Genomic DNA, 26418 nt, shown 5'->3' with positions numbered 1-26418 from the left:
GTAATAAGTTATTATGTATAATTTAATTTTTTTAAAAAAAATATTTAATATTTAGTCTAATATAAATAAAAGTCCAGTCTAATTTAAATATTAATAATTTTTAATATCTAAAAAGTAAGTAACAATATTAAAGAAATCTGAAAAGATATTATTACTAATATTTTTTAATTAAATAAAAATTTTTAAATCTCATAAAGTTAATTCTTTTTCTTCTTGTGGCCGTCTTTTTTTATTCATTTGATATTAATTCTCTCTGTTTCAACTGCTACAATTAAGAAATATTTTTTAACTATGAATATTGTGAAAAATAACTTAGAAACAAAATAAAAGATGAATTTCTTGTTAATTGTCTTTTAATTATATTGAAAAGAAAATTACTGAAAAATTTGACACAAATTCCATTATCGGTGAATTTTATAATACGAAAAATCGACCACTTCGTTAGTAAAAAGTATACACATATTTTTTTTACTTTAAAATATATTCTCTGTCGATATATTTTTGTAATACATCTTATATTATATAATTTTTTACATAATTTTTAATATTATATGCGTTATTGGCTCCCCTATAATATTATTTCTGGATCCGTCCCTGACTACACATATTAAAATACAAATATACATTAAAAATAAATTAAATTATATATATATATTTATACATAAATATATTAGTTATTAATTTTAGTAGATGAATAATATTTTTAATTTTATACTAATGACTAATTTGGTTACTTATCTTTAGTATTTGGTAGTACGATTGTTCTTTTAATCCCCTTGCTAAGAGTCGCGGTTTGATCTATTACGTATTACATTCGGTCGTCGTCGTAATTTTACTCATGGTAACATTAATTAGGTTTTTTCATTTCTAATCTTTTTTTTTTACATTTTAGAGTTTTGATTATTTAATTTTATGATATTTTATTGATATTAAAATATAAATTAAAATTTTTAATTATTTTTAATATTTTATTTTAATTTTATAAAATATTTAAAATATTTTTTGTTTTAATAAATAAGAATATATACTATATCTAAATTTATTTTAAAAATATATGTTAAGAATAAGGTTGGATATATTGATACGTAATAGTATTTACGTGTGTTCAAACATGTTTGGAGTAGAATTTTTTATTTTTTATTAAGACAACATTGAACATAGCAGACACACGTGTTGGACGAGTGTTGATGAGTGTCGTGTCTGAAATATATTTGACACGTAAATATAACAACTCAGTGAAGTATCTGTACTTCATATATTTAATTAAATATTTATTTTATGCACTAATTCTAAAATCTATTACTAAAAGAAATTATTAAAAGTATCGTAAACTTACTTTTTTCAAAAGTTTAAATTAATAAAAAGAGATAAATAAAAATTTATATCTCTAACACACTTCTTTAAAAAAATATTTTTAAGGTTTGTTAGATTTTTCTTAGATTTTCTTTTCTAATTTTTTTTACTTTATACTATTTTTTACTTTTAAAATTCACCAATAACTAAAATCTAGACCTTTTAGATATAAAATTTTAAGGTCAATTTTATGGTGCTTATGAGTTGGTGCCTAAATTTTGCCTAACGTATCTTTTGTAGTAAGTTTTATTTTTTTAAATTTATTTATTGTTATATCTTCAAATTAAATATTATTTTTTAATTTTTTTAATAAATAGATACTACTTTTTAGACACTATTGTATTTACGGATTTACCTAAATAAAAAATGAGTTACATTACTATATCACTACCAAAAAAATATTTTAATTAAAAAAATAGTACTCAAATTTCATCTTTTGCAACTAATAGTAAATGAATATATATTAGGATATTAACCGCTATATCTTATACAAATTGTTAAAAGAAGAATGTTAAAAAAGTCAGTAAATTTTATAGTTTATAATTATTAATTAATTATTATTAATATTTTTAATGATATAAAATTATATTTAACAATATAAAATTATTTATTTTTTTATTAATTAAATATTTATTAAATTTTAATAAAAATATTTATGTCCTAAATTTTCTCTAAGAATTGCAAGGTACTTAAATGTGACATTACATACTTAATATAGAGACACAGTCATACAGATTATACAGAGTGCGGAGACCTACTGATAAGAACCACTTGCTTGTAATAAATAAAATATATAAAAATAAAAAATTATTAACTAATAGTTAAATAAAATTAATTGTTTTCTAATATCGAAATAGGATAATATACTGGACTATTATTGGAGCATTTGTGTACGGACGAGTCCTTTGAACCTTGACATACATAGATTGATGGACCCACATATACACAACTTGACCTAAAACCGAGCGCCCAAGATGGTGGTTTACTGGTTTCTAGTTTCTTTTTCTTTTTTTTTTTTTTTCCAGTTGTTCTTTGTTTGGTTTTGGCCAGTGGTTCTTGGTTTGGTTTTGGTTCTTTTGTGTGTTTAATTTGTGGACCCTTACTTTCCTCTCCCCTTCTAATATCAGGATAATTCCACTAATAGAATTTTTCAATTATGGCATACAAGAATCTTTTTTTTTTTAAATAAAAATTATGTCTTGATCCATGCATGCTGGATATTTCATATTTGTGACCAATTAATGGTATATTCTGCCTCTTGAAAAAAATGGTACGGACAAAAATTATTGCCCATGGTTTAGTACTTTAGCCCTCGCTCGTTCCTGTCTCAATCAAATTCGTCCATCTAATTAACCAATCAACCAATTACATTTCTTCCCTTCAATTTCGATCGTCAAAAACATATATAGATATATAATTGAGTTGAAAAAAAGGTACCTATTTAGATGCCATTTTGTTTTGAAACCTGGTGTCATATATATATAAAAATGATAAAAAAATCAGTAATATATAAAAGTGTGAATTAAAAATATTTTATTAAACTGTGACAATAAATAAAAATATTGACTAAAAAATAATAAATTCTGTTAATTCTTTAATTTTTCTCATAAATTCAATTTTGCTATTTCTACCACCTATCTAAACAACTTAAATACAACTCGTTATATACAGCCCTACCTATTATTGTTTTATACGGCATGTGTGGGATCAAAATTATAATTTGAACGAGCTTATCTCATAAAATCACTTATTCTAAAAAATTAAATTATTATATATCTAACATAGTAGGTTAAACTTGTACTATGAATAATTATGGATGTGAATTTCTGGAATGAGTTGCGAAAAACGTTTCTGTATATAAATAGAAACACACCTAGCATTGGGGTGCGAATCGGACCCCAAATCTTAATGGAGATTGGTAAGAAAGGATTTCGATTATACGTTAGACCAATCATAAAATGGCAAATGGCCAAGAGTATCTTTTATTACATACATGATAAGAGTCAGGATTCAAGGCCTTAAATTGGATTCATCCAAGTTGCAAATGAATTACTAGTGAAAATAAATATATAATTTAATTTATTTTTAATATATATTTTATGTTAATAACTAATTTTAATAATTAATTTTAATCTACATGTAAGATAGTTGATATAAATTATAAAGTCGATCCATATCTGACCATACGTGAAGTATTGCTGTGGGTTAATATATGTGGCCCGTGGGACATTAAATTCTCATATATCTAGTGAAATAATTCGGATGGATAATAATTAAAGAAAACAAATTAAACACACTTTATATTTTGAAATTTGAATTGCATAAAAATATTTTCCCGACTCAAATCAACTATTTCATAATTTTGTCAAATAATTGATATATATACTTCTAAGTCCATTGTTATTCGAGTATCTTCTAAAAAGTGAGGATAAATCATTTTCTTTGATGTATTATATTATATAATAGGAATTTTAGTTTTAATAAATGAAACAACTTTTGTTCATAGAAAAGTAAAATCGTACTTATTACATATAGCATAAAACTTATATAAGATTTTTTATTTAAAAAAAATAAATATTCAGTATGATGTAGAAGCAGAACTAAATAAAATATTAAAGAAGACCAAAAATATTTATACAATAAAATAAAATTAAAATAAAATTTTAAGAAGAATTAAACTAAAATTTATATATAATTTATATATAAAAAATTAAAATTAAGAGTATTATTGTCTTTTTTCTATTATATGGCTCCGCTACTAGTATGATACTAAAAAATTTTAAATAGTAAAAACAAAAATAATAAAATTAATTTTTTTAAATCTGCACAGATGTCAGATGTACTACAATATAATGGAATATCTGTTTTTCTTCTTAAAATAAATTTCAATATTTTTAAATTTGAAAAAAATTTATTATATAATATTTTTTTTAAATTTAAAAATTATGTACTATTAAAGTCAAAATATCCATAAAAAAAGCATTACAATTATAAAAAGAGAAAAATAAACCATAAGAAGATTATTGAGATTTAAATGTAAAATTTAAAATTTAAAAAAATTAAAATAGAAATAAGTTTAGAAATAAAATCAACAACATAAATAGAAAGGAGAACAAAAAGAAGAAAAAGAATCGGAGAGGAAAAGGTAAGTGGAGAAAAGCAAGTAAAAAAAAAAGAAAGAAAGAAAGACAACTAGAAAAACAAGGGATTTTTTAATAAATAAAAAAATATTTTATTTACTAAAATAAATAATTTATAAAATAATTATAAAAATATATAGTATGTCTTATCTTGTTTACCGTGTAAATAAAATAGATCGAATAATATGTGTATATGTAAATAAGATATGTGTAACGTTTACACTGTAAACGAGATAAGATTTGGGGCGACCTATATATACATGTCGTTAACAACAACGTTTCAGTTCTCATTTTCAATTTTTCGACTATTTTTCTCTATTCTATCCTTTTCTAACCATATTATTGAGTAACTTTAAAATGGCACGCACAGATGCATGTAATCCGGATATCAATCGACTGAACGCGACATGACACGTCGTCGGGACAGCCGACTTCATAGTTAGTTTTGTTATTTTTGTCACGTTTATGTTATCGCATATATATATAGTCATGGTTATAATACTTGCCAGGAATTAGTATATAATTTATTGTTTAAATGGCTGAATATATCGTTAGCAATGATTCACTGATAAGGTACGATTTTAGGAATATGGTTCTAATTTTTTTTGTAATTAAGTTATTAAGCACGTAATTATTAATTTAGATATTAAATATTGTGGTAGATATTTTTTAAGTTAATTTATTAATTATATGTTTCTTAATTTATTAGTTTAGTTATTAACCATCCAAGTAAAAGTTATTTTTTAAGTAAATAATTATGTAATTTTGTTTTTGCTTAAATTAAATTATTAAGTAAAAGTTTGTTAATTAGATTATTAATTATTTTAGTAAATATTTTTATTTTAATTAACGTATTGAGGAGATGTTTAATAATTAACTTAGTAATTATTAACGTAAAAAATTTTATTTAAATAACTTCAGTTAGTAATATTTGTAAATTTTTATTAGATAAATGTATATAATAGTTAACTCAGTTTTTGTTATGTTAATCTTTATGAAAATTTTATTTTTCTAATTTTGATAATTTATTTTTTGTCAGAGGCCTTGCCTACTTCTTTTTCAGTGAGTGAGTCACACACTTGCACCACCAGACGTCCCGTATTTGAGGGAGGCTGGCTTCGGCAACACGGTGTCTCTCAAGGACTTCGTCTTTGACAATTCCCTGACCATGTCATTCGTGGAGTGCTGGCGTCCGGAGATCCACAGTTTCATCTGTCGTGAGGTGAGTGCATCATCACCCTGCAAGACGTTGCGTACCATCTCGAACTATGCGCACATGGGAAGCCAATTGGGGATGCTTCCATGATTTCTATAAATGCTACGATATCGAGACTTGGGAGTTGGTAGAGCGACTACTTGGTGACAGACCTCTAATGGTTCAGTAGCAAGAGGCGCAGAGAAAGGAGTCTTTCTCATTGAAGATGACATAGTTTCGAGAGCGAGTCCGATATATGCCCGATACCACTAATTCAAACACCTTCCAATAGTATGCAAGGTATTACATCATGTTACTGATTGATGGTTACCTGATGACGGACAAGTCAAACAATCTGGTCTATCTCCGGTGACTACCACTATTTGCCGACTTTCAGACGTGCCGTGGTCTGTCTTGGAGTTTGGCGATACTTGCATAGATCTACCATTCTCTGTGCTCTGCAGCACACTAAGGCACGACAGACATAGCTGGCTACACTCCGCTATTAATGCCTTGGATATACCAAAAATTTTTGCAGTGGTGTCCACCTGACCGACAGATTTACATGTACTCTATGGCAGCGAGGTAACCATCCTTTTATGGTTTACTTGTGTTTCAAATTTGTAATTCATTATGATGTTCCATAAATTGAATTCGTGTTATTCTTGCAACTGTTCACAAGTTGATAGGGTTACTGCAGTAGAATAGGGACCAGCACAAGTGCAGAGAGTTATCCGATGGTGTTTGTCGTTAGATCAGTTACTGATGAATGAGGTTAGCAATAAGATTTTACTCTCTTGTAGTTCCATGAATTACTTATCCTTTAATTTTGCTTGTATCAATGATGATTACTTCACAACTTATGTTGCAGTTTGTGCGGACGTTGTATGACAACCCTACATTGCAGGCTATGTATCCGTCATGGATGCTAGATGAGGTAGAGTAGAGACATGGATGTCTGTTGTTACTCTCGTATGCTTTAACATTGTCGAGTTTCACCAAGATGACTGGGTGATGCGCCAATTTAATGGCGAGCAGCCGGTACCTGAGGCTCCAGTTAACGTCGACAGGTTCCTGACATTCACAGGATGAGGCGAGGATGTCTGGTGGCCTGAGAGACTTGTCGACTGGTATGATCGCTAGAAGGCACGATTTACAAAGGACCACGGGATCACCGTTCAGCCATGCTTCGACTATAGATAAGTTTACACATATACACTGTAAACGAGATAAGACATGTTACGTATTTTTGTAATGATTCTACAAATTATTTATTTAAAAAATCCAAGAAGGAGAGGAGAAGTAGGAAAAAAGAAAATAAAAAGTAGGTGAATGGAGAGCGAGAGTAGAAAAAGGAAGAGAACGGGAGGCAAAGAGAAAGAGGACCACCACTCTGCCAACGATGGACAGCGATGAGAACCTTCTATTGTTGTATCGTTAGTCTTCATAGATAGAGAGAATAATTCTTTTCTTATGTAAAATAAAGATTTAATTAGTCTGACGGTTCTTATAGTTTTACATCATTTTTAGTTAGATTTTTATATTTTTTTTCTTTTCAATTAGATTCTTATATTATATTAAATTTTGTAATTAGGTCCTTATCATAGCAAAAACGTTAAAATTAGCGGAAGAGAATATTTAGTTAAGTGTTAGGCATATTATTTTGTTTAATAGAATATTATATTAATTTCAATATTTTTGTCATAGCAAGAATTTAGTTATAAAATTTGATAGGATACAATGACTCAATTAAAAAAAATATAGAGACCTAGCTCAAAATTTGGTAAAACTATAAGACAAATTTCGAGTTAATACTCAAATTGGCCCCTAAAATTTGTCCCCCAACTCAATTTAGTCCTCAAGGTTTCAATTGACTCTAATTGTACCTTGAAATTTTTTCCCGCGCCTCAATTTGGCCCTTCCGTTGTTTTCTGTCACCGGAGAGCTAACCTAACTATTTTAAATGACACCTGGCAGTCTCAAAACGACGCTATTTTACTATTGGCGCCAAAATCTTTAGAAACGACGTCGTTCACCTTAGAAAGGGATTAAATGAAAATCCAAACATTAACCACTTCAAAGGTGAAACCCAGTTGACCCTTTCTCTTCTTCCTCTTCCCCTCGTTTTCCTTCCCGTCAGAGAAGCACCATGGATATCGCAGTAATGGAGCTTTGAAGCTTTTCTTACTTGTTTCTACCCCCATTGTGAAGATTAATTACTTGAGAGTCATCTTTTGAAAAACAGGTTAGTAACAAAATCGATGCTCTCAACTACCGTGCTCTGTTTTTCTCAATATGTTAGTTGTGGGTTGTTTTTCATTTTTTTTTCACTCTACTTCATCAGTGAAACTTTGGGAGAATGTGGTTGAGTATGGTTGTTGATGATGATAGAGTTTTTGTATGTTAGGGTTTAATTTTTTTGCATGTGTGTGACTGTGATCAACTGAATCGTTCAATTCTTTGTCCGTTTGAGCAGTTTTTGATTCTTTATATTCTATTTTAAAATAACAATTTTACTCCTTCATATCCCATTTTTATTTAATTGTTGATTGGGTAATTTCTTGTAAAAATAAAGTATTTTATGTGTTGAACATTGTCTGCATCGATGAACACACATGACAATTTTGCTTTCATTCTTTTTTGTACTATTGTTTACAAGAGTACTGATATAGGAGAAAGGAAGTACTACATTATGTAATGATCATAAGAAGAATATAATTTTGATAAAAGAATCCTACTTTTATACATGAACTTTAAAGGTGTGATTACTAGTTGGAATTTGCGAGGAAGGATTGACTTAATGATTAAAGTAGAGTCTATTTTATTTTTTAAGAATCATTCTCTTAAATTTTCTGCAAGAAGCTTGTGTTTATCCTAATATGTGTTTCATTAACATTAGTTGACTTCAACTCTTTGCATATCAATTTGTTAAATGGAAGAATGTGCTCTTTTGGTAAAAATATTAGAAGAAGTTTGAGTAAATGGGGATTATACCGTATCTTTAACTTTCCTTCTTAATGTTCTAATTTGAATAGAGCTACATGAGCTTTGGTTGCTGCTTCTCAACATTCTTCTCACCTATTGGAGACACTCTTCGATTTGGGAAAATTGGAACTTTTAGGTTTTATTTGAAATTTTTAGGGGTTAAATTAATGCCTTCAAATATTTTGCTACGTCATCTAATTGCTAGGGTGCCAAGTGTCTATCAAAATTGTCAGGTCAGCTTTCCGGTGATGAAAAACGACGGAAGGGCCAAATTGAGGCGCGGGGTAAAATTTCAGGGTACAATTAGAGTTAATTGAAACCTTGAGAGCTAAATTGAGTCGAGGATCAAATTTTAGGGGCCAATTTGAGTATTAACTCGACAAATTTCATATGAAACTAGAAGTTCAATAGGAGTGCGACAAACTTTACAAAAATAATAGAGTTTGTCGAAAGTGCAACAAATTTATCTAAAATGCCAAAAGAAATGTATTTTGAAATTTAAAGTTTAAATAATTTTTTATTTTATAATAAAAAATCCTCTTTGTTATTCCTTCTAAGTTCTAAGGTCATCGACAAATCACATTGTGAAATTCTCTTTCCTAACTCTTTTTTAAATAAATAAATAAATAAAACAAAATAAAAATCGTGAAATTTATTTTGAACAAATTAAAATTAAAAAGGTAGGCATCGTATGCAGAATGACTTGAATATACGTGTAAAAGAATAGAGTAGTTAATCTAGTAATTATTTTTCAAGAGAAATTTTTTAAAGTATTCAATAACATTGTATAACCAATCAATACTAAAAAAAAAAACATGATATAATCAATAAGATTAAACAAACTGTCCAGGATTCCCGGTAATAATGCTACTTTCACTTCCAAGTAAAGAAAACTGTTGTGTATATTTCATTTAATTTATTATTTTAAGTTGCTGTTTGGAAATTGAATCAACAGATATATAGCCTGGCACGTAACACCGCCATGGGGTATAGCTGTTTAGTGCACCTCAAGTCATTAGTTGGGTTAATTACGATTTTGATTTCTAATATAAAAGTTAAAAATTTATTTTAGAGTAATATTAGGAAATCAAAAGGATATTAGTTAAAAATCAGCCAAATATATTTGAGTGAATTCAAAATCTCTACGAGTTAATATATATAGATGCTTCTATTAAGTATCAGAATGTTTCTTTTTCATACTAAATGGATGTTCTTTTATATATATTTCAAATTTTTTTTATTATAAATGTGAATGTCTCTATTTTTTTAAAATTTTATAATTTTTTTTAAATTATAACTGAATATTTCTTTTGTTAAGTATTAGGATATTTTTTTTCATATTAAATGAATATTTTTTTTATATTTATGTAATTGTTTAAAAATTCCTTTTGACTAAGATCAAGTGTGTAATTTGCAGCACATACTTCGTTACAGAGGAGTGGGTTCCAGTAAGGAGGCAGAGAGAGCCTAAGAGAGGGAGAGAGATTTGTGTGTGTGATTGTTTGAGGTGAGTAGGTTAATATGAGAGAGAAGATGAAAGTTTTTATAGTTTTAATTAGGTTTTAATTAAGATTTAAATTTTGAATTTAAAAAATTTAAAATTAATTAATTATTAATATAAATTAATGTGGTTTTGTTTAGTTTTTGACTCGTAACTTTTTGGTTCCATATACTTTTCATTTATTTTATTTCTGTATTTTTTTCGCTACAAAATAATCTTGAAAATTTCAGTTTATTTTAAAATTGTCTTTCGGACAAAAATACCATTCTCCCTTCTTTCCCAAATCAACCAAAAGCAGAAGCTAAACCAGAAGCTGAAGCAGAACAGAAGCAGAAACAGAACAAAAGCAACACCAATGAACTCAGAACTCTGAAAATCATCATCATTATCAAAACTCAGAAAATTATCTAAACTCAAAAGAACAACAACAACAAAAGCAGCTAGAAGCAGAAGAACAACAACAACAAAAGAACAACAAGAACCCATAACTTAGAAAATCATCATCATCATCAAAACTCAGAACCCAAAACTTAGAAAAACAAAATCCATAACTCAGAAATCAGAAAAAATAATTGATAAGAGAATTAGAAGAACAACAACAAAAGAATAGAAACCAGAAGAATTAATAATCAGAAGCAGAAGCAACAGAACCAGAAGAAATCAGAAACCGGCGAGGAGTAGCGATGACTGGCGACCGAGCAAGGAGGGGGAGCAAAAACGGCGAGCGCACAATGTCCACCCTCGCAGATCTGCTGGCGCGACGTCGAGCCAGAAAGAGGAGCAATGACGAGATCTGGCGGTGAGATCCAACGGAGATGACGAGGACCGAAAGACGTGGAGCAGCGGCAACGGCGGCGAAGAGCGGCGGCTGCGAGGGCCCTTCCCCTTCCTTTCCCCCTCTTCTTCCCGAAATCTCCTTCCCCCGTCTTCTCCCTTCGCGTTTTCCCTTCCCTCTTTCCCCTTTACGTGTTTTCTTCCCTCTTTTTTAATTTTTTTCTTTTTTTTTTAATTTTTTAGTTAGGGGTAAAATGGTAAAAAAATAAAAAATTTGGTAAAGATGACGAAATTAAATTAAACTGAAACTTTTGAGACCATTTTATAGTGAAAAAAAAGTCAAAAACAAAATAAATGTTCAGCCTCTACGTTAGGACTAAAATCGTACTTAACCCCATTAATTTTAAGAGTTTATTATACTTCTTATTATTTTATTTGTTGAGAAGTGCCACATCGTCATCACATTATAAGTTTATAACAAACAAATTAAAAATTACAAATCCAAAAGATTTTGATAATTAGTTTAAATTTAACAAAAATTATTTTTATTAGTAAAAATATAAATATACGTTCCAACTCTTCAGTAATTAACGTGAACGTAAATATTTATATTTTTATGGTTTTTCTTTTTTTTGCGTTTTTTTTTTACATTCTTCTTCTTCACGTATTTTTTCTTTATCATCGTTCTTTTATTATTGTTGTTGTTGCTGCATTTTTCTTCCTTTTCTTTTTAGTAATTTTACCGTATTAATTTTTTCTTCTCTTTATTTTGGTTTTATCCCTTTTAAAAGGTTAAAATAAAAACAACTATGAAAAAATGAAAGAAGAAGAAGAAGAAGAAATAACACCAAAATTTTTTAACAGTATATAACACATAAAATTTTTATTTTACACAGAAATTTCGCTACAAAAATATAAAAATATCTTCTTTAATATTATATTTTTTCTTCTTTTTTTCTTTCTTTCTTTCTTTCTGTTGCTCTTATTTCTTTTTTTTAGGAACATTGCTTCTCATATTAGACTTGAATGAACATGTTTGTAATGTATTGCAATCTTATTTAGTTGAATGAATGTAGATTCATCATCTTCCTAGTAATTTTACAATATTATGTATTTTTTCTTTTTCTTTGTTTGATTTTGTCTTGTTTTTATTCTTGTTAAGAGAGTTAAATAAAAAAAATATGAGAAAATAAAACAAGAAGAAAAAGATGAATAAGAAAAAAGATGTTGATGATGAAAAAGATAAAAAAGAAGAATAAGCGACAAAAGATTAGGAGGAGAAAGAGAAAGAGTTTCAAATTATGCAGAACTTATCAGAATAAATAACACCGAAATTTTTTAACAATAACACATAAATTTATTAGTTTTTACACTGAAATTTTACTACAAAAGCACAAAAATGTATTCTTTAATGCTGTATTTTTTCCTTTTTTTTGTTGCTCTTATTTCTTTTTTTAGGAGCATTGCTTCTCGTATTCAACTTGAATGAATATGTTTATAATGTATTACAATCTTATTTAGTTGAATGAATGTAGGTTTATCAACTTCCTAGTAATTTTGCTGCATTATATATTTCTTCTTCTTTTTTTTATTTTTTTTTATTTTTATTTTTGTTAAAAGAGTAAAAAACCAAGAAAAAACATGAGAAGGTAAAACAAAAAGCAAAAGACGAATAAGGAAAAAAAAGATAATGATGATAAAAAAAGATGAAAAAGATGAAGCAACAGAAGATGAGGAGGAGAAACAGTAAGAGTTTTGAATTATGCAGAATTTATCAGAATAAATAACATCGAAAATTTATAACAATGACACATAAATTTTTTAGTTTTTACACTGAAATTTTGCTACAAAAATACAAAATGTCTTGTTTAATGCTGTATTCTTCTTTTTCTTTTCTGTTGCTCTTATTTCTTCTTTTAGAAATATTACTTCTCATATTAGATTTGAATGAATGTGTTTGTAATTCATTACAATTTTATTTAGTTGAATGAATATAAGTTCATCATCTTCCTTGTAATTCTACAGCATTATGTATTTTTTCTTCTTTTCTGTTTGATTTTTCTTGTTTTTATTTTTGCTAAGAGAGTAAACTAAGAAGAAACATGAGAAGGTCAAACAGGAAGAAAAAAATGAATAAGAAAAAAAGAAGACGATGATAAAAAAGATGAAAAAGAAGAAAAAGAAGTAGCAGAAGATGAGACGGAAGAAGAGGAAGAGTTTTAAATTATACAGAACTTATTAGAATAAATAATACCGGAATTTCTTAACAATAACACATAAATTTCTTAGTTTTTACACTGAAATTATTCAACTAAAGGATCATAAACTACTATCGAATTACATTAACTTGATTCGAACCACACTTCAGCCACTTGATTCGATTCAAAATAATCATCCAATTCGCTCTGGTTCAATTGATAGTCTGAACTTGAATAATTCATTTGCCTTTGAAAACCAAATACTTGTTCAAACCTGATTTCACTGCTTGATTTCAAAAAATTTGATCCAAATCTTTAAATAAGATAAAAGAGCATTGATCTTGAACGAAGAGAATGCAAAGAACGAAGAGAACATAGAGAATGCAAAGAACGTAAAGGAAGAAAAGAACGTAGAAAATGCTGAAAACGCAGAGAAAATTCAAAAAAGAAAACGAAATACGGTTGAAAAAGGCAGTTATATATTTGCGCGTTACTTCAAAAGTTTGTTAGAGATAATAGCAGGGGTGGCAAAACGGGTCGAACTCACTAAAAAATGTGGGTCGAATTTGCCAAATTATGTATATATGTTTCAATTATGTGACTTTATTTATTTTATTTTATAATTTCGTATATATGTTCAAATTATGTGACTTATTTTTTAAAATAAAGATGGTTCTATTGACCAATATTATTTTAAATAATTTTATTAAAGTTAAAAATAAAAAAATAGTGCAAAATTATATTATAATTTGACTATTTTTTATTTGTATTTAATTTTTTAAATATTATTTTTGGTTAATTTTAATGAATTTATTTTTCAAAAAAAAAATAGAATCAAACGGATTAGCCTGCCAACTTACCAATCCGCCATAAAATAGAGCGGATTAGCATTTTGAATCCACTTTAATTAAGGGAGCGGGTTAACATTTTGAAACCTTAAATAATAGTGCGTAGAAGTAAATTAAATTAAAATTATTTGGTTGGTTAAATGATTTGAACGTAAAGATTAATTGTTTGATTTTTTTTAATGTTTATAAATGTAAGAAATTTTTTATTTTTTAAATTAATATAATTTTTAAGATTGAATCAGATTTTCTTAATTATAAAAGTACTGAAATAAAATCTACCATAAAATATATTTTTTTTCTTTTCTTTTTTTCACTTCATTGGTTTGAAATGGAGTGAATTTTTTGACATTTTTTTTGTCTCAGCAAATATGTATACTTTTGTGTCAATGAGTTAGTTAATATGCTTACTTACGAAACAACACTATATATTTATAGAAACGTGGAACACGATGTGGTGTGAATTCACCTGGTTCCATCAGCCATATTATATTTATGTCATGTCCTATTGTTTTTTGTTTTTTCAATCACATCTGAAGATAAACAGAAAAAAAATTTTAGATGTGTCTGGTTTACGTTTTTATTTTTTATTTTTATTTTTAGTATTTTTATTTTTTTGAAATTTATGAAAAAAATAAAAGTAAAAATATATTATTTTTACTATTTTTATTTTTTTTTACAAAATTAAAAAATAAAAAATATTAAAAATAGACACAAAAATAAAAATACAAACTAAATGCATCTTTAATTATTGACTTCATGCAACAAAGAAAAAAAAGAAGAAAACTACTAAATTTATGTGGTATGTAATATATTTATAAGCAATTTAATTTATTCACTTAAAAATTAACATTTTAAATCATAGAAAAAAACTAATCAACCATTTTTTGCACATTTTTTTCTCATTAATATTGCAGCCTAGCTCTCTACTAATGTTTTATAGTTTCTGGAGCGGCCAAAAAATGTTCACTATCAATCATCTATATAATAATATTCAAGTAAATAGTTTAATGAATTAAACCTTTCAAGATTCTTTTAATAGATCTGTAATTAATAATTATATTCTTTACCAAATATTATGTCTACAAAATTTGCTCATTAAAATAAACGCCTTCAATATTAATAACAAGTTAAATCTTAAATTCGTTGAAGAACACTTATCAACATTATTGATCGACACCTATACTAATGAAAATGTTCAAAATATTTTTTTATGAAAATATTTGTTTAGTTACACTTTAAAAGTGTGATTTATAAAAAAATAACAATTATAAAAAATAAATTATTTTTAAATAAAAAATAATACTTTTATAATTTATTAAAATTAAATTTTATAATTTATTATTTAATAGTTGAAAAGAAGCATTTTGATATGAAAACAATTAATATTTATCATTATTGTGATGAAAATAAAATATCTGTACAATTTGTACAAATATATGTACTATAAAATTCTTAAAAATTAAAGAAATAAATACTGCAGCCAGCTGGCAGGCGGTCCCCTGAGCAATGTATTGTTGTTTGTAAAAGCAACAAATAATGAATGGATAGTGTCTCACACACACACCCACTTGTTCGGAAAAAAGGAGAGTCCTGCTGCCACTCTTCTTGTTACCTTTCATACAAACTACCTACTCTTCATTTATTAAGAGCTCAATATTTATTTCAAAAATTTCATTAGTTTGTATTTTAGAATTAATTTGAATTAATTGGGTGGTCAATTTATTTGTTCGTTTAAGTAAGTGTTGGAGATTTAAATTTTGTCTTATTTATAATAGATTAATTCTTAATTTATCAAGTTAGGAGATACTATTTTAGACAAAAAAATTGTATTTTAATTAAGGATATACTTTAAAAATATAATAATATTTTTTAAAATTTAATAAAAAAATTTATCTTCTAGTATTTTTAAAATATCTTCTTAAAACATATGTTAGTAAAATTCTTATTTCGATAATAATTAAGCTAATTAAGGAAACTAGCTTAAAAACCATATATAGATAATTATGAACATTTTATATTATTGGCGCAAACGAATTTGTCTACTAAAATAGTAAGCATATCACTTTTTTTTATTACTACTAGTATTTTATTCGTAATACTATTACGAAAATATAAATCTTTTAAAATTATGTCGGTTCTGATATTATAAATTATGACACAAAAAATTTATAGTATTAAACTACTATTATAAAATGATTATAAGGGATAAAAGTCTCTATTGACTATGAAAACCAGAGTCTTAAACAAAATTAAATAATAAGTTTTTTAGTTATTATTTTCAAATGAAAGAGTTTAATTTTTTTACTTAATTTTAATATTCGTTATCTAAAATTTGAAAGAATTTAATGTGTATATTTTTATATTTGATTAGGTATTAAATTTGTTACACAAATAAAAATAATTAATTTTTATACTTACTATTTAAAAATAATATTTTTTTATATATATAAAAATATAATTAGATATTAACACACACAAAAATTATATTGATAGTTATAAAATTAACTCATTTTTTTAAATAATTAAATCTTGATTCTAACTTCTAATCACAACATTAATATTATTTTAAAATTATATGTAACAAATATTTAAAAGAAAATAAGTGAAAATATATATTAAAAAGATAAAGTATTTAAATTATATTATGTTGTTAATTTTATTTTTTGTGTAGAGAAAAATAGAGAATGAGAGAAAATAGAGAGAAAGATAAAGAAGAAGAATGAGAGAGATAGAGTGAGTGAAAATGTTATGTTGTATATTTTGATTGTCAAATTTGTAATTAGTCATTGATAATGATATATATAAGAGGGATAGAGTGAGTGAAGGAATGAGAGAGATAGAAAAAAAAAAAGAGAGAAGAGGAGAGAGTTTTTTAATTTTAGAGAAAAAGATTTGATTTCAAGTGCAATAAAAGAATAACATGTAATATATTTTACCTTTAAAATTAGTAATATATAATAGATAATAGATTTCTAGATGTCTGTGGGTATAATTTATTTATGTTGACCGTGCTAGTTGATAAACGACTAATAATTAATTTGCAGTTAATTAGGGTATGCTAGATGTAAAGCTAAGTTAATTAAGGAGTGATCTAGAATTATTATAGTGGGGCCTAATGTACCCATGTGCCAGATAACATAACTGATCTCATTGGTTGAATGGAATATGTCAGATTATTAGTGATCAACATCAAATTGTGCAACTGACCCATTGTTTTTTCTGAATTATGCTAAAGGCCTTTAATATTTGATATTTTGTTATTTTCCCAAAACCACGAATAATTTTGAATTTTCTTTGGTGGTTTTTGGTTGGATCCACAGATTGAATCACAACTTGGGCGTCTTACACTGTGTCTGACTTGATCAAAAATGGAATCTCACTCCATTCTAATTGACTTTAGAACCATTTTAATTCCATTTCCTTTTTTATATTATATTTTTTATATTTAAAAACAATTTTGGGACTTTTATTGCTCTTGAATTCTATTCCTAGCTATTTCCACACGTTCTTCATTTAATTTCTACTATTTTAATAGCTTCCAAACAAATTAACTTTCAAAACTTTGCCACTTTAATTTGTTTGTGTGTTTGATGTGTTTGTCTTTCAAATTAATTAAAGTCCACATAATTAATAAAAATTAGCATCAATTTATTAAGCAATAGATAAGAGTGTCTAATATAATTCTGCATAACTTTCCTACTTAACAAATGACAAAAAAAAAACTGAAACCCACTTGTTACTATACCTAAAACAAATAGAATTATGAGTAATAAATCTATATAACTAATATTATAGTAACCGATTTCAGTTAATATTAGAGAAGGTTATTAAATAAGTTCATCGTGAAATTAATTAAAGATGAGTTTATATTGAGTTTGAATTTTGAATATTTATTTTAATAGAACAATTCAGATGTTTTTCGTTTTAAAATTTTAGATTTTTTGTTATGTTAAATATTGGCTGTACAATGGTAGTTCTGATGAAAATTGTTTTTAGAATTATTATTGAATGGTAAAATAAAATATTTTGATGGAATGGTAAAAAACTGATAGATACAAGAACATGCATAATGATGAAAAGAAGTACAAATTAAACGTGTTTAATTTAATTTGGATAAAAGTCAAATAAAATTGTGACAAGTGGGAGCTAGGTGCCATAATTGGCCACCATTTATAACTGTTGCATTGTTTGATATATTACACCACACATGACTTGGACTTGGTTTGGTCTTTCTTGTAGATAGATAGATAAAGCCTCATTACTTTCTTAGTTTCTTATCATATCACTTGGTCATTGCCATAGTTGTCATCTGACACCTAATTCTTTTCAAGTTGCCAATTGCCAAATCATTAATGTGTGCTACAATTTGTACAAATAATTAATTCTTTAGGAAAATTTAATTTAATTTAATTTCCAAAATGAATATCTTATATGTATGTATTGAGTATAGTGTATGTTCGACTATAGGAGACTTTTTATGGAGAGAGCATGGATTTGAGGTCAACCATGTCAACACAGGGTTTAGTATTGTTCTACACTCGCTTTCCATAATTGTTTATAATAAGAACATAGAATTGTAAGCACAGGGTAATATAAATCTTGCTACTTTGCTAGCCCCATAAGTGAGACTATGAGATAGTAAAAAAACGTATCTAAACAAAAAGCGTCACCTTCTCTAATCACGGATCCTGATTCGTAGTAGAAATGCCATTGCCACGATTTTTTCAGATATTACACAGTTTTTTCCCATGGCTAAAACCGACTTCTCTTGTGTAGTAGTAGTATATATTTTCTTAATGGTTTATTCTAATAAAACTAATAAAAAAAAGGTCAGCAAAGTTTGATGGTTTTATGTTTTAAAGAAGATTGATAAATTGGAGAATGAATCTTCTTAATTTTTTTAAATTATTTAATAAAGTGTAATTTTTTATTTTATATTTTTTAAGTATGATTAAAAAAATATGTAAAAAAAATATTAAATGATAAAAGACTAAATAGTTAAAAAAATGAGAGGATTCACCTTCGATAAATTGGATGCGATTATTTTCTTTTTAGAGCTAAGGAGGATATGGATTGGTTTTTATTGGAACATACTTGTGTTGAACGGTTGAAAATATTAAATAAGTAATAATTAATCTTTACCAGAAAGAAAGGAGAAAAGCAAAAAAAAAAAAAAAATTTAAAAGTCGTGTTGGGCAACGATAACGCTTAACCACACAAATTTTAATTAGAGCAGTGCTAGGGGCCAGCAGTTTTATTGAATTTTGGCCAGCATGTAACCAGCAGAGGAAGGTGAGCCATTGGATGAAATCTCACACCAATCTCACACCATCAAATCATCATTGATGGCTAGTTGATGGCTAACAATCACAAAAATTGCTGGCCCCTAGACTTTTTCTTTTAATTAAATTAGTTAAAGTAAATAGTCAACAAATATTTTCAGCGGCTGCCTAAGCTACTAGGCCATCCATGCCTAATCACCAAATAATTGATTATAACAACAAGTACATTATTACTTGTTTTTTTAATGGATTTAACTTATTTGTGTTTTTAGTATAAACGTTAAAATTGTAAATAAAAAGTTTTTTAAAATATAAAAAATTTAAGATTTTAATATATGTATTAACTAAACCCTTTTTTAATTATGCTGCTCTAAGAGTGAGGATTGCTTGCACTGCTATTCATATAATTACTGAAAGGGCAAGAAAACACAATTTAATATGTATAAAGTAATGTAAAATTAACAGTTACTTATTAAGGGAGAATTAACGAAAGTCTATAAATGGGTTTATTTTTTTTTTATAGAGTATGATAGTGTAACTAACTTTTATTATAAATAAAGAGTGTCAAGAGATCTTGTAATAAAGGGTATAGGGAGAGTATTTTAAAACTGACTTGAGTTGAATTATACCAATTAATCAAATATAACATCATTTCCAGTATTCCACCTAACTCATCAATTAATTATTGATTTCCGAACGTTATTATTGGAATTGCATAGTTAAGCCAGCGCACCAAAGACTTTGACGCATTAGAAAAGCGTAATATATATATATACATATAAATGGGTTTCAGAGTTTCAAGTTTACGAGGCACATTTCTTGCTATTTTATTAGATCAACATTGTTATTATAATTTATAATAATAATGGTGATGATTAAGTTATTCACTCCTTGGTGTATTTGAAATTTGAATTCGTCCTTTTCAGTCAATGAGTTGAGGCATAATGAATATAAACAAAACAAAATTAAAAGCAATATGTGTATGTATGAACTCGTTGCATTGCATGCATGCTCTTTAAAGTCAAATTTCCACTATCTACATACCACATCATTACTTTTATTTTGTATTTCGTACGTTTTTTATGTATAGAGGGAAGACTCAGTGGAATGGTATTGCCAATTATTACTATTATATTTATATATTGCTAAATCTGACCCATCTGATATTTCATATTTTTTGATGCCTAGGCATGAGATAATTGACTTTATGACTTGATATCATGTGGAATAATAACATCTAGAACCCTTTTTTTGGTGCATGCTATGTGGGAGACAGCTATTTTAGAAGAAACTTTAATATCACTACTTGAACCATTAATTATATTAATACGTAATCTTCATATGTTTGATTTTCGTTTAATTTTGGTGCTAAAAATAGATTATTCGAGACTAGCAATAATTTTTATAGGAATTCTTATATAAATCGACTTAACTAAAGACAAAATGATCGGTCAACATCAAAGTGGTTCATGGTGTATCTTCATGCATTCATACTCTCCCGTTGGAAACTCCAACAATGTAGATTGATTTTCGAGTCTTATTTGGCCTCCTTTTTTATCGTTGAATGTGCTTCACTGTTTAATTTTTGTCGGATACACTAGTGTTTATGGACCGAGTATAGTGTAACATGTAATTTTTTGAGTGCCGAAACGTGGAATCATTTAAAGCTGCGACAATTGTTTCTTACTTCTAAGATTTTTTTTTTTCTCATTTTCTACTTTCTATGCTTTTGGTTAAGTGTCAGCTTTTATGCAACGCATCTTCTTTCACCAAATGTCTGTTGCTTGGTTTGTACATGCAGCTAATCTCATTTCACACACACAAACACAAACACACCGTATGGATCTTCTATTGTCTCTTCACACTGTTCAATCCTTTTTCTTGACATATTTGACAATTGAATACAGTGACGTAGATATAATTATTAGCAATCTTTAATCATTCTTAATACAAAGGTAGTAGAAGTAACTAAGGCAAAGTTCTTGTATCCATGCAATTTTCATTATATTTACTTGGTATAAATGTGTGAAAAACTTGCTAGTACATTGGACAATGTAGGTCGCTCACTGACTGATGCTTGGCAACAATACATAAATCAGCATACAGTGTTAAGAGTCAAGCAGTATTGATGTAACAGGTAAAAGTGGACACTATCTTGAGGCTCAAATTGTATAGTACATTGATGGGGTTGTTACTCTTTTCCTATTTGTATTTATCAAAAGGTACAACAAGGATGGATTTGGATGTTACTGGGAATATGCCTTTGCAACTTTGTACGATGATTCAGGAAATAATGTGTCACACTGCATGGCAATAAGTATCACGCAGAATCCTTGCCCTGAAGAAAAACTGTTGGGAGAAAAGCCAACCCCAGAAGCCATTTTTTTACTTTTCCAAAAGTTGGATTGCTATCAAATCTTGGCTCAGCATTGATGCTGCAAACCACATTCAATAACTATAAGTTTCTCTAAGCAGTAATAGTGTATGTTTAGTCGTAAACTACGTATATCAATCTTCCATTTCCATTGAGAAATAGTTATTGTGGAGTAAAAGGTGAAGGTAATCCCTTGGCATGTTGACTTTCGAGCTCAAGAAGCATCAATGATTTCTGCCTCACGTATCGGTTTCTCTTGGCTGCTAATGCTGCAGAAGGTGCACAATAATGAACAATTAATACCAGAAACTCTGCATAAACCAAATACTTGTAGAGAAAGCCAACAGAAATATGACGTATGATTCCATTTGTTTCTCTTTGTTTACAATTTCAATTTTCATGCCAAGGGCAGTTATATATGAAGAGAATACTGCAGTAAAAAGCAAATCCCATATGAATTAGTTTAAATTCTGCAATACAAGGGTAACACAAAAATGCATGCAGCTACTAGTCTAGTAAAGCAACTAAAGGAACATTATGCAGAATATATAAACGTGTATGAACAGAGTATCAGGAATGATACCATAAACAATGCTTGATGAAAACAGAATCTCGAAGGAAAAATTCTTACACATTAATTCGTGGGGCAGGCCAAAGTCATAGTCATTTCTTTTTCTCCTGATGTAGATATATACCAGCAGCAGTAACACGAACAAAACAAAAACACAGGACAAGCTTATTGCAATTTTACCACGAGAAGATAATCTTCCATGATTCCAAAACATAGGACATGAAGGCAGAGATGGTGCACCGCACAGCCCTTTGTTCCCAGAGAGACTGAATGAAATATCAAAATAATTTGTTAAAGATTATTTCTCATGGGATTGTAAACAATTGCAATTTAGTTGCAGCTTCAATAAATCTACAATATCACAAATCCTTCGGAGAATTTATTTTGTCCCTTTTGTCTGCTATAATAGGCATAGTATGAGAACAACTAATGCTGCCAATTTCCTGAACTGAGCAATTTAACTGAAACAACGATGAAAAACTGAGATTTTCCATGGGTTACAATCAATTTATGCCACTTTATAAGCATATATTTTCCAGCAAAACTAGGCAGCCACACAACTTGAAATTTATTTCAGCTCACAAGAATTATGCAACTTGGATAGCCATACGCCACACAAAGGACAGAGCATAGAAGAAGGAAGAAGCAACGTGGATAATGGAGAGACAGAAGAGAATGATCCTCATGTAGAACAGGTGAATAAAGCGGATTTTAGCATTCAATACCGATAAGGGATGACATATTGACATATACACACAGACAGTGAGAGGGAGAGAATGAGAGAGAGAAAAATAGACCCAATTATAGGCCAAACACGGAGTATGCTATACACAAAGTTATAAGATATTCCATCTGAATACACATTATGCAGAACCAGATAGAGAAGAGCTAAGAGATTAAAGTGACATACTCAATAGCTCCGCCATGCACACCAACTGAAATAAGTTGATCTGGCACTCGTCCTTCCAATAAATTATCGTTTAATAGCCTGCCATAAAAAAGATGGATTAGAAAAACAAACTGAAATAAGTTACTTGTATAAGCTTGCTCTAGAAGTCAAGTACTATCAAACATTACAATCTAAAACAATGCCAAACGTCAAGGACTTAAGGCTGCTGAAGTGGTAATAAGATACTAAAATAGAAAATGAGAAAAATCACTAGATACTGAAAAAATACATTGATATTTAGAATATACTAGCAAATTAACAAAACAAAATGACTAGGAAAGATGACTTGAAAGTTGAAATCAGAATATCAGATCACAAAATTGAGGGAAAATAAGTGGAAAAACTAGAGGAAGGACAACACATCTTGGCCTTACAAACAGAAGAAGGTAAAGAACGAGGATTATAGATACAGAACCATTGTTTAGTTGTCATGACTATGATTATAGATACAGAACGATTGTTTAGTTGTCATGACTATGAGATTATCTAAGTGAAGGATAAGGATGCTTACACAAGCTGCAAACTTGAAGATGCTAAACTATCTGGTATGGAGCCTATCAACTGATTGTTGGATAAATCACTACAGCATACATTAGAATTAAAAAAAAGAATATTATTGATAACAGATCGTTAGTTAAAACCAAGTCAGTGGAATAAGTGTAACTAACAGAAATAGTATTTTATCTTAAAAAAAAAGAGAACCTACCAATTACAAGATACTCAAAAAATGCACTGAATATAACAATAACGATGAAAATGTATGTAAGATTGGGCCTTTCACTAGGACACGTCAGCAATTCCAATGTCAATATTAAGCACATCCTCCACCCCAACCCCAAGGGCCCAAAATAGAAAAAGTTAAAAAAAATTGAGACCCAACTTACTAATTACTAATAAACAAACAAAAGTAATTGCCTAATGAAGATTAGGGCTACTGCAGGAACCAGTAAGCCAGAGTACTACTAAGCATGGGAAGAAATAACAATTCTTAGTTAATTATTTTTTCTCATTCCATAGAAATAATAGAATGATATAAACTTCAAAACACGTAATCCGCGTGAAGTTCTAGATTTGTAGTATATAAAAACATGTGGCAGCTGATACTTACAGGCTTACCAAGTCAGACAAAAGACTAATTTTGTCGCTTATGTATCCTTTCAAGCCTTGACTGGCGAGATCTCTGAAATGAAAATTGAAAAAGTATTTCAGAAAGAATGGGAAAGGAAAATAAACGAGAGAAAACAACTCGAGTGTGAAAAAGGAAACTGCATCTGCATGTTATTTCAATGTTTTCCATTTCTGTTTCTGGTTCATTGATTTGAATTAGCCATTGTTGAGAAGGGATTAAACCCTTTAGCAGGAATACAAATTGATAAGCCAAAAGTCATTTTGCAGAGCAATTGCTAAGAAGGTAACTACAATGTTTTTACACTATAATTGGTAAGCAAGGAAAATGGCACAGCCAAATAATAGACACCTTATGTGCTCTGCACTAGTACTTCAATGAATTGAAACTCATGGAAAGTGAGTATATGGGAAATGCTATACGCAGAAAAAAGGCATTAAAACCTTTCTAATGGAATGAACATATGGCTACAAGATATCATACATGCTTTAGATTGACCAACCAATTGTATATTTAGCAAATGGAACCAACCTCTGTTCTCTACCTTTAACCTTACACATAGAGCAGCATCTCATTGATATAACAATTTTAAGATAGATTTTATAGTAAGACTAAGACTCGTGCATAAGCAGCACCAATATTTGTTGCATAAAGCCAAATACATATAACTTTGTTTGGATGCTTACATCGCACTTATGACGAGAGACGTTTTGTCCTTATTCATCCGGCAGGTGACTCCCTCCCAAGCATCCCAAGAAGTAGGAGCACAAGGGTCACCATTCCAACCCATTCTGCCCGGAACTCGAAGCGACTCTTTCAATGCTTTCATCGCACTCGCTGCAAAATGCCAGCCCGGTCAAGTTAAGTCAACACAGACACAGTGAGCCACCCCTAAAATTATTTTCTGCTTCGTCTTCAATCAACAATCCCCAACTTACTAAATATACGTTCCAACAATTAATAAACAAAGTAGAGAACTTACTATTAGTTGCTCACTATAGTAATGATCCTCTGTGATTTTTTCACGTGACTGAGCAATGTGTGATTTCTTATAAATATTCTTGATTAACATCATTTAACATGTGTATCAACATCAATATATTAAACAATAGAAATACTTTGCTTTACACTTGTCAAAATCCATGATATATATAGCACATGCTTAAATGAGAATAACTCAACAATCATACCCATGATTGATTTTCAAAATTCTGCTCGAGCCAAACGAATGAATTAACAGCAACAATGTCAAAAATCTAAACAATTTTGTGCAAAATAAGCAGAAACACACAAACCTTGTTGAGGAAGAGTGGAAGGATCAATGGGGACCAATGCGTAATTCTCAATGCCACTGATGATAGGAACACCAACAGCCGCCACAAGCTTCACCCTCAAAGAACTGTCACTCAAATTCTTCACAGTGTAGTGCCAATCAAACGCCGCGAACCTTCCAACCTCCTTGTATATATCAACCCTGCTCACGTTCCTCTCATTGATGAACACATCGACGACCCTCTCCCCTTCCTTCCTCACGCTCGAATCGATCTCTGCAAAGTGCAGCCACACCATGTAGTCCATCTTCGCGTCCACAGTAAATTCGTACTCTAAATTGCCCTCCGCCGTCACCGCCGACTGGTACACTTTCATCGGGAAGTAATTAGGGCTCAAATCAGCGCCACTGACGTCGTTCTGCGTGAACACCACGCGCGCCTCGGATTCCTTATCCGGCAAGATCCGGAACGCGGAGTCCGGTTGCCACGACCTCCCGAAACGGTCTTCATCGGCGGTAAATCCCGGTCCCCAGTGCTCGTCGGAGCCGCAGGAGACGCGGCCGTAGTTGACCAGCACAACGTCTTTTCCGGTGGAAGCGGCGTCGTATGAAGCAGGATCGATCTCGAAGAGCTCGACAGAGGAAACTACCGGTGAGTCTGTCGCGTAGCCGTAGAAGCAGAGGTCAATAGTGGCTTCTCCGACGGAGAAATTATGGACGGCGGTGGAGAATGCAAGTAAATCGGCATAGGCGCCATCAGAGGCAGTGGAGGCTGGCCATGGGGAGCGCCAGCTGAAGAGGATGGTGGAGGAGAGAGAGACGTCGAAGGAAGGAGGGCGGGACTTGGCGTCG

General features: G+C 29.2%; 1 protein-coding gene across 1 annotated transcript in view; it reads right to left on the bottom strand.

The window, feature by feature from the left end:
- Window positions 1-21231: 21231 nt before the first annotated feature.
- LOC107467990 (receptor-like protein 4) overlaps window positions 21232-26418 on the bottom strand; it is a 5639-nt gene continuing 452 nt past the window's right edge. Inside the window, exons 2-8 of the mRNA XM_052254445.1 lie at window positions 25592-26418; window positions 24983-25133; window positions 24279-24350; window positions 23682-23750; window positions 23132-23209; window positions 22282-22487; window positions 21232-21919 (exon numbers count right to left, since the gene is read on the bottom strand). The exon at window positions 25592-26418 is cut by the window's right edge and continues 136 nt beyond it. Coding sequence (XP_052110405.1) covers window positions 21813-21919; window positions 22282-22487; window positions 23132-23209; window positions 23682-23750; window positions 24279-24350; window positions 24983-25133; window positions 25592-26418 — 1510 coding nt within the window. The 3' untranslated portion in view covers window positions 21232-21812. The remainder of the gene's footprint in view (window positions 21920-22281; window positions 22488-23131; window positions 23210-23681; window positions 23751-24278; window positions 24351-24982; window positions 25134-25591) is intronic.

This window comes from Arachis duranensis, chromosome 9, assembly GCF_000817695.3.
Source record: "Arachis duranensis cultivar V14167 chromosome 9, aradu.V14167.gnm2.J7QH, whole genome shotgun sequence".
In the NCBI taxonomy this organism is placed as follows: Eukaryota; Viridiplantae; Streptophyta; class Magnoliopsida; order Fabales; family Fabaceae; genus Arachis; species Arachis duranensis.
Note: the sequence above shows the minus strand (reverse complement) of the source record. Positions and strands in the feature narration are given on the sequence as shown.